The sequence below is a fragment of the Gekko japonicus genome, unplaced genomic scaffold (genome assembly GCF_001447785.1).
Source record: "Gekko japonicus isolate JY-2015 unplaced genomic scaffold, Gekko_japonicus_V1.1 scaffold1975, whole genome shotgun sequence".
Lineage (NCBI taxonomy): Eukaryota > Metazoa > Chordata > Lepidosauria > Squamata > Gekkonidae > Gekko > Gekko japonicus.
The window spans coordinates 215,621-225,922 of record NW_015177075.1 but is presented as its reverse complement, the minus strand read 5'-3'; the positions used below and the strand labels follow the sequence as shown (position 1 = coordinate 225,922).

General features: G+C 43.6%; 1 protein-coding gene across 1 annotated transcript in view; it reads left to right on the top strand.

The window, feature by feature from the left end:
- The window catches only part of GRB14 (growth factor receptor bound protein 14), a 49,890-nt gene that overhangs the window by 17,360 nt on the left and 22,228 nt on the right, over positions 1-10,302 (top strand). Inside the window, exon 3 of the mRNA XM_015428232.1 lies at positions 9,601-9,722. Coding sequence (XP_015283718.1) covers positions 9,601-9,722 — 122 coding nt within the window. The remainder of the gene's footprint in view (positions 1-9,600; positions 9,723-10,302) is intronic.

Sequence of the window (10,302 nt, the reverse complement as noted above, 5' to 3'; positions counted from 1 at the left end):
ATATGAAAATGGGGGGGGGGAGTTTGACATGTGGAATGGAGTGAAGTCCAATCAGCTTCCATATGCAAATGACCTTGAAACACTGGCCCAATCAGGGAAGAGTGGCCTAGGCTGCAGTGGATGGCAGAGAACTCAGGCAATGCAGCCAGTGGATAGAGACACCTTGTGATTGATTGACATATCACAGAGCCAACTGATTTTGGTAGGCATTTATTTATTTATTTTCATTACATTTATACCCCGCCCTTCCAAAGGAACGGGCTCAGGGCGGCTTACATGAGCACGAAGTGCATATATATAATTACAATATATAAAATGAATAAAAACAATTTAAGAATTCAATTCCATCTGGATGCAAGAGAGAGAAGAAACAACTCCACATTCTGCACAGCAGAGGGGAAGACTCGGGCCCCGCTTAGATGTTCCACGGTCTTCCGGCGGTAACACTCTCTGGAGAACGGTGATGGTAATGTTGCCATGTGAAAATGCTTTTATATATAAGGACAGGATAATGGAGGTCTATCAGTGGCTACTAGCCATGGTGACTAAAGGGAACCTCCACGTTCCCTCAGAATATCAGGACCAGGAGACAACATAAGGGAAGGCCTTGGCCTCTGTGCCCTGTTATTGGCCCTCCAGAGGAACTGGTTGGCCACTGTGTGAGGCAGGATGTTGGACTAGATGGACCACTGGCCTGATCCAGCAGGGCTCTTCTTATGTTCTTAAGGGGTTCTGTCCTGTGATATGATTGTGAATTGTCTGTCCATTCCACTGCCATGCCTCCTCTTCTGCTTAAAAAGCTTTCTGTGGTACACTTTGTTGCCATAATACTGTCCATAAGTGACTTTGCTATGCATGGTGCAAGGGCCTTGCACATAACCCTGTCTGCTTTTTTACAATAGGTGATGAGACACTGTTGAACAACTTGTCCAAAGTTTCAAGAGGTCTGAGAAATATTCCGATGTTTTTTTTTCCCTCCTTTCAGTTTATACAGTCTTTCACTTACCATGACAGTATAGCTGGAGAAAATATTGCTGCAAGGGCACTGTGGAATGCGCTGCAGATATGGAAGTGTTACCCTGCTGCGTATTGCTGTGTGGGTCGGGGATGTCCGTCTTCTAAATTACATTTTGTTCTACTGAGGACGACTTGTCAACATTCTCTTACAGGGTCATAAATTATCTTGGGTGAGATTTGATTTTAAAGTTCGCTGACAGAGCCACGGAGGCACAGGTGCTGAACTTCTAAAAGCTTGGACCAGCGAGACTATGCTAGCAGCATTTTAGCCGTAAAGTTCTGGTGTTGAATTAAGTAATTGTGAAAGCAGAGGAACTTTTAATCTGGTGCTACATTAATAATGCCAGTTGAGGCACAGGGGAAACTGCCACTTATACTTAATATAATCATTTGTACACGATACGATAAGTACAGATTTAGGTGTGAGATAAGACTCAGATCTCATATTAGCTAACAGTGCTTTTGCTTCTTAATCATACTTTCAAAACCTTGCTAAGCTGCCTGGGAATAAAGGGAAGCCAGTTGTTAAGTCTCTAAATGGGCACCCTAGGGCCAAAGGAAAACCCCGTGTATCTTTTTAGGCCTGGGCAGAGGGGAGGGAGGCTTTGCCTGTGAGGACCTTTGTGTTCCCATTCTAAGAAATCGACTACCAGATGAAACCCATCGCAGAATAACCCTGGGGATGCTTTGTAAATGTTAACACACAAATACGCACCAGTCCTTTTCTTGTTTTAGTTTGTCTTTTCATTGGTAGCTTTTGGTATTTGAAACTGCACCATATAAAACTAATACTGAGACACAGGAGAGCACAAATCAAAACAATGAGAACTGCAGCCAAATATACTGATGGAGGCATGCATTGAATTGCTAGAACTGGTGGTGCGGACCGTGTTCAGATGTCCTTACCTGATTTTTTTTGCATCCTCTTTTCTTCTTTTGTTAATTATGCTGTCTGAAATAGTTTCAATGGAAAATGTATTTCCATCTGTAACTTTCATCGTTTCAGTATGAAATTCTCAGGAATAATAAAGACCTCTTGCCCAAAGGATCATGGCTGCCAAACTTGACAGGGATGGGATAAATAGGGCTGATTTTATAGGCAATTAACGACACAGCATATATCAGAAACAGAAAATCTGCTCTGTCAGTACATCCTATATGTTTTGTTCTCTCCTCCCTTGGATCATGCATGTTGGAAATACGTGTTTTACTTTCAGTTGAGCTGTTAAGTACTTCCAATTTAAGTGAGTATCCCCATACAAATATCCTCCTGAATTTCTTCATTGTAAATGGTTTTCTAGGTGATGTAACATCCAGTTATTAAAAAGGTGTACACACTCGTATTGCCCAGTGGACTCGGATCCTTTATTCCACCTCTTTGAAATTTGCAACAGAGAATCCATAGGGTGAACAGTAAATTTTTTGAGAATTTCTCTGGTTAAGCATATGAAATATTTTCATGGAGGAAATGGTAACAAGCTCCTTTCTTTTCCTAGTTCCGGGATCCCATTGTGCTAGTTTAGTGGTTGCCAACTCTTCGACAAATACCCCCCAGTTGTTGAAATGGCCTGTGCATGAAAGATCTGAGCCTACGAATCATAGTAAATTGAATATGCTGCCTTTATTTACAATAATAATCACATGTTGACTGTTATAATGAATGTGTGTCTGAAGTGTTTACACACCATGCTAATTGTTAGAACATCACTCTCTTCTCTGGGCAGGGACTTTGTAATATGGTGCCAGCTGCTTTTAATGCACTGATTTGAGCCGCTGTAAAGCGGCCAACATCAGTCTTCTGAAATCATTCCTCTTTTGGGGGGGTTGTTCTAAACATTGTTTGCAAAAAAGTTCCCTTCTTGTATGTTGGCTTTTCCAAAAAAAAACAACCCAGAAACCTTGTACAGCACAGTTACCATATAGCTTGATTCCTTACCCTAGCTAAGGAATTAAACACACAAGAATGGCAGTAGGGGGAAAAAAAAGAACATTGCATCCTAAACATTCGCTCCTGCAGTGTCCCAGTCACCACCCACCAGTCAAATGTTGCTCATTGAAGATGAACCCCACATCAGCCAATCCTTGGAAGGCAGACGCGAGCATGAGGGCAATGTAATGGAACCCGCCGCGTGCTCTCCAACACACAGTGCCAGCAGTAGGCTACCTGAAAATGCCTAGTGTCTTCTCAAGAAAGGCGCCCAAAATCCAGTGCCTGTGATGATTGCACGTAGAACAGATAGGTCTTCTGGAAGAGATGTTCTAGTTCCACTGTGGAACTCCTAATAATCATAAAACATGATCTCTGATGAGAACAAACTGAACAAGGCGGCAGATTCCCAGGAGGCAGTGCTAATCTGGAAGATAGTTTACTGGAGAAGACCACAGTGAAAAATAGAAAAGAGCAAGAGTCCAGTAGCACCTTAAAGACGAACAAAATATGTGGCAGGATATGAGTTTTCATGAGTCACTGCTTACTTCTTCAGATACAGCTAGAATGGGAGTCCATCTGTCCTGTTTATTGAAAAGTGGAATGATTTCAGATGCCAAATGATATTAGAAGGCAAATGACAATAGCAGGTGAATAGCAACAGCACACGTGATTGGATTCAGGTGAGATATTGCAGAGGGGCAATAGAAATCAGCATTGGTAGTGAGACAGGAAACTTAGGTCTCAGTTCAGTCCAGGTGGATTCATTGTCTTAATCTTCATTATCAATTGCAATTCAGCAGTCTCTTTAATCTCCCTTTGGAATTCCTTTGTAAGAGCTGCTACTGAAATAGTGTGGGTTCCATGAGGTTGCTCCTCATTGTAAGGGGGAGAGAGAGGAACCCTAAGCAGGAGTTGTGGGAAAATAGCAGCCACTCAGTTGTTCAATCAGCTATGCAGAAAATTTGCTTTTATAAAGTAATCAGAGCCCTTTCCACTGCTGCTGCTGAGAGTACAGATGGATTCTGAATTTTGAATGACGTAGCAGAGAACAGTAGGCTTGCCAAAACTTCAGTTGAATGGACTAAACTTAAACCGTGTAGCAAATATTGAAGGCACCGAGACTTAATTTCTTTTCATAAGTTCGGTGACAACTTTTCAACGGGCTGGTGTGTGTGTTTGAAGATTTCCTGTAGCAAAGAGGTGCAGGACTTTGACATGGCCACTGGGTGTCACTGTTGTTTTTCATTTACAGACACTGATCTTCAGCAAAAAAAAAAAAAGCTCAGGTGCAGTTTCGGGAAGCTCTCCATTCTTTTAGCTCAATGCTTGACTTGCTTTACTAGCTTTAATTTATGTGTTCATTTGTTTGAGGGCTGCCAATCCAAAGCAAGAACTTTATGCTGTCTGTCGTACTGGTCCAGGAGTTTAGCCATATCTTCTGATTATTTGGCCTCCTCTCTCATAATTCAGGTACAATTCTGTTCTGTGGATGCAGCAGCATCCTAAACTACAATGCAGTTTGGTGACTTTGTCACGTTGTCATACTGACATTCTGGTCTACCTGTGTGTGCGTGAGTGTGTGTGCGTGCACGCGCATACACGCACATGTGCCCTGGGAACCAGGAAGGCACGCAGTCTCCTTGCAGAAGAAAATTTCCTTCAAGTAGCATGGGCACAATATAGGTGAGAAATTTGTTCTGGAGGTAGAATAGGAAAACCCAGACTCCATTTTAAAAGGAGTCTCCATTTCTGATAAATTGTTCAATAGATAGCAGCTTGATAAGCTCAGAATAGCCTGATTCCGTCAGAGCTTGGGAGGTAAGCAGAGACGGTGCTTGGATGGGAGCCCAGGAAGGGAGACTGGCGCTCCCGTGCAGAGGAAGGCAATGGCAAACCACCCCTGCCCGTCTCTTGCCTCTTGCAAGCTGACGTCACACTTTACCTTTAGCATAGCAGAGTCTGCACAAGCTATAACAAAGCCAAGTGCAGGGCTCTGGTCATGTATTCTTTGCAGCCTCCCTGTTTTTTCTGATCCCGCACTAAAATGGGAAGTTTGGGGAGTCACTCCAAGGCCAGTGTACGTCATTGTGTTCCGCATGGGGACCCTGGAAGCCCGGGAGCAGAGAGCCCGCACGGTGAGTTCTTGATGGTGTTCCCTCTCTCTTCCTTAAGGGGCCAAATCAGATGTCATGCTGAGAGTCCCCTGAATGAGTCCCCCAGCCTATTTTCGCCTTTAGAAACTAGACTCTGATTCAAATATGCACAGGGGGTTTTTTTATTTTGAAAAAGAAGTGCCAGAACTCTCAAGAGGGAAATAAAGTTTTCAATTGGTATACTGAAAACATATGAATTTTGTCAAGAGGTTCCAGAACTCTCTTCTGGCGCATTCCCCCAGAAAAAAGTCCCCCCCAAGGCAATTGTGTGCTTGATTTTCATGGCCCCAGAGAACTTCTGTTTGCCCTGCTTTGATAAAAAATACAGCTGCTGATTCAGACCTGTGTAACTGCGCCAACTGGGCAGATGGATCTGTGGAGCTCCTTGAGGCTGTGAAATTCATGGAAAGGAGTTGGAAGGCTTTAACCCACCCCCCCGGCCATACTTATTTACTGACTGACATTTTAAACCCACCTTTCTTTAAAGAGGACTTGAAGCAGGAGGTGATAGTGTTATTTTCAACCATAATAAATCAGAAATGAAAATAATCAGAACAATAGGAATGTGTTTCCTAAAAGCCAGAAGATCAGAGACCCTGTGTTTGCACCATACTAAACAATTTGGTTGTACACGCCTTTTGGAAAGCATGGAGGGCCTGCCTGGTGTTCTCAGAGAGGCAATTCCCCCTCATATAGGGCTGAAAAAGTTTGGAATGAGCAGATGTAATCTGTCTGTATGATGGGATCTATAATAAACCTTGATCCACAGAGTGGAGGTGTCTCCAAGAGGCAGTCTTGTGGATATGTGTGCCCTGGGCCATGGAAGGCTTTATAAGTTACTAACCAGTACCTTGAACGGAACTTAAAATTAAATCAGCAGCCATTGTTATGCACTTAAAAATGGTGTATTGTGTAGAATGCAGTTTGCTTTGGGTATATGTGAGCTGCCTCATATTGAACTAGGGTTGCCAAATGGCGCCGGGGGGCGGGGAATCCCCCGCTTTGACGGCCCGATTTTCGACGTGACGAAAATCGGGCCCGGGGGAAACCCCACCCCCGCATGCGCGTCACCCGGAAGTGACGTCGCATGCTGGGGGCGGGGCCATGGCCATTTGAGGAGAAAACTCTTTGTTTTCCCCTCAAATGGCCATGGCCCCACCCCCAGCATGCGACATAACTTCAGGGTGATGTGCACACGCGCACACCCAGACGCCGGCCGGGAGCCCCCCGCTCTCGGCCAAAAGAGATTTGGCAACCCTATATTGAACTAGCGGAAGTTTCCAGGTTGTCTTTGTGGGCAGTCCCATGAACAGCACCTTATGGACAAGTCCAGCCTCAATACTACTGTGGCATGGATCAACATGGCCAGACTGGTTGAGTCAAGGCAGGGAGCCGGATTCCATACATGGAAGCTGGCGCACCAAGCAGCTAAGATTATATTTTTATATTTTTATATGTTTTTACTTATGGCTAGACTAATGATCTGGCCTCTGTTAGCCGCCCTGAGCCCACTGGGGAGGGCGGGATATAAGTGTGAAAAATAAATAAATAAATATGATAAACCGATTCTGCAGTGCTAGTAACAGCACTGGGCCCAGTTCTACTCTCAGACAGTATCAGTTAAACCCCACCAAATGTAGGGAGTGCACAGCAGCCTCAGGTGTCCCCATCAGCATCACTTTCACTTTGTCAGGGTCCATCCTCATGGTCTAGGGCAGGGGTGGCCAAAGTTGCTTAATGTAAGAGCCACATAGAATAAACGTCAGATGTTTGAGAGCCGCAAGACATGAACAGATATTACGCACGTGTATTTATTGGAAAATATGCAAATTTGCTTTTTATTAATATTAAATAAAAACAAAAGGGGTAAAAACAGGTATCAATAATGATACTTATTTATCCAGTGATATTCATTTGTTTGCTAATGATATTTATTTGTCTGAGAGAGAGAAAGAGAGAGAGACAGGTGGAAAGAAAGAATGAAAGAGGTGGAAAGAAAGAGAGAAACAAAGAAAGCAAATAGATGGGGGAGGGAGGGGGAAGGAAGGAAAAAGAGGGAAAGAAGGAAGGAAGGAAATAGGGGAGGGAGAGGTGGAAAGAAAGCAACTTTAACTTTACATGTGTCCTCCAAGCCACCCCACCCCCCCGCTGGTTTGGCTTGGAGAAGGGATTTAAAGAGACAAATGCCTTCTCTAAGCTGGCGGCGGGGGGGGGGGTGCTTTGAGAATGCATTTAAAGTTTAAGTTGCTCTCTTTCTTTGTCCCCCCCCACCTCAAGCCTACCCAGGGAGGGGAACACTGGTTGGGGAAGGGAAGACTGATTGGGGAGGCATGCCTCCTCTTTGCTTCCCCAGCCGCCCTGCTGGGAGCCGCACGATATGTGTGAAAAAGCTGCATGTGGCTCCCGAGCTACAGTTTGGCCACCCCTGGTCTAGTGTGACCATGGCTGACAGGTACCCAGGATGAACACAGCTCCCCCTGGCTGCTGAGCTAAGATAATACAGAACCAGGCATCATCCACACATTGAAGACTTCCAAACCCAAAGCTACAGACGAAGGTTGATTAGCGTAGGAGATGGCACAGAGCTATGTGGAATCCCACCATCTGACTCCCACTTGGGTGATTCAAGTTCTCCAACAGCAAGCCTCCAAATACAGTACGAAAAGATTTGAACCCCTCTGATTCCAGCCAATTCTGATCTAAATTGGGGGATCCCTGTTTCTTTACAAAAGAAGAAGAAGAAACACTTGGAAGCTCATTCATGGAGCTTCCAGTGTCCCATGTACTTTCGCTCAAGCTGTTGCAAAGTAATTTGATGTACTGGGCTACCAAAAAAAGCTGCCATGTCTTCATAAATTAGATGTAGATTTCGTAGCTTTGCAAGTAATGAAAACTGGTTTAAAATTGTTAGAACAGACGTTATCATACAGAACACTTTGGAGGATGTCATAAAATGTCCAACACGTGTTCCTTTAACTAGTAATCTGTAATGTAACCTGATAAAGAGTTAATATTATCTAGTGAGGAGGGTCATGAAGCATTTTTTTTTGCAAACATACTTTCCCCACCTTCCCAGTTTCCTAAAGGTGGCATTTTCATAAATGTCACAATACCATCCATGTAACCACGCTTAAATGTCAAACCCGTTTGAAAGCTTTCTTTAAGTTAGCACAAGCAGAGTATTTTTGAGACATGGCTCAGTTTTCAGTGTAGTTTTTTTTAATCCTTCCCCTGCCATGAAAATTAAAGCTGTCTTTTGGTACAACGTAGTCTTTGTTTGACCCTCTTTGAGTTCTTATTTGCATGAATTTGTTGAAGAAGTCTGCTGGATGGGATGTGGTGTGTCGTACGTCTCTGAACACCTCCTTGCTGTATTTACAAGGCTGCAGATTTGGTTTGTGTCATCCTTAGACCTTGTTACAGGACGATTTCCTTGACTTTTCCTCTGAGGGTTGGGGCATGGTCCTAAATTGGTCAAAACTTTGGATAAATCAAAAAACTTTGGATTGGATAAACCTTTCTTTGGGAAGTCACCGAGATCTAATTCTCAACACTGTTTGGAAGCATTCTGACTGTATTTTGGGGCTCAGGATTAAGCCCGGTGGTTGGGATGGGGCTTGTAACTCAGTGGTAGAGCATTTGCTTTGCATATACAATGTCCCAGTTAAAAGGATCAGGTAGCAAATGATGTGAAAGACATCTACCTGAGACCCTAGAGAGCTACTACCAGTCAGAGGAGACAATACTGACCATGAACAATGGTCTGTTTCACTGAAAGGCTACTTCATGTGGGCAACAGAGTCCTGTGGGATTCTCTTTTTACTGGGGTTCTTTCCATTTTGGTACTCACTCTGACCCCACAAAAGTGGGCTAAAAATAAAAAAGTGTGGTGTTTGATCACAGTGAAGCTCTGCACGAATCCAAATGTCATTCTCTTTACAGTCTCAGTCGATGATCCACTGATCTGAGGCAGTGGCATATATAATCTAATTAATGGGTCTCAGCACCAGAGACAACTGTTTTATCTTTCACTCAGACCCAAGCCCATTCCCTGAACTGGACTAGCATAAATAAGTGGCCCAAGTTCCCGAGGGCTGACAGAGAGACGGCTGCCATACTCTGATGGCCAGCTGCATGCTTTATGGCAATTTTGCAGCTGTGGAAATCAGCAATGAACAGACTGCTTTTTGCCAGTAGGTAACTGTTGCTTCCTCTCCAGGGTTCAGGAGTGGGCTAGGCCCGAAGACAAAGCTGGAAATAGGTACTTTTTGCCTTCCCTGAACTGGACTATCATAAATAAGTGGCCCAAGTTCTCAAGGGCTGATAGAGAGACGGTGTTATGTATTGACTTGAATGTAGATTAGTCCTTGACGGTTCTGCCACAGTTCCCAAATATAAGGTGCCATGCTAGCCACCGTGACAGTCCACAACAGTGAATGCAGTGCATTAGCAGCAAATCCTTATAGAATTTCCTTTTTTGTTTGTTTTTTATTTCCACAGAAAGAATAATAGAAGACCACGAAGTGGTGATTGAGGTTCAGTCAAAATGGGGGATTGAAGAAGGCAATAAACTTTATTTTAGAAAAAATTATGCTAAATACGAATTCTTCAAAAATCCTGTGGCAAGTAAAACCAAATTTGTATATTTATTTGATTCCGTTGTTGACCATCTCATCACAACCATTCAGGGTGGGCAGAAATACATTTTGATATCTAGTTGAAGCCAGGCCGGGGACATGAAGCCAGGCCATTTTGTTTTTTATTTCCACAGAAAGAATAATAGAAGACCACGAAGTGGTGATTGAGGTTCAGTCAAAATGGGGGATTGAAGAAGGCAATAAACTTTATTTTAGAAAAAATTATGCTAAATACGAATTCTTCAAAAATCCTGTGGCAAGTAAAACCAAATTTGTATATTTATTTGATTCCGTTGTTGACCATCTCATCACAACCATTCAGGGTGGGCAGAAATACATTTTGATATCTAGTTGAAGCCAGGCCGGGGCCATGAAGCCAGGCCAGTACCTACTGCTCCAACATGTGGGTCCAGGCCGGGGCCATGAAGCCAGGCCAGTACCTACTGCTCCAACATGTGGGGGGGGGGAACCTTACTACGGAGGGCAAGTCTAAATGATTATTGTTAAATGTTAGGGTTTAAGAAGACTTTAAAAAAAGAACAGAGTAACAAGTGAAACAATTAGA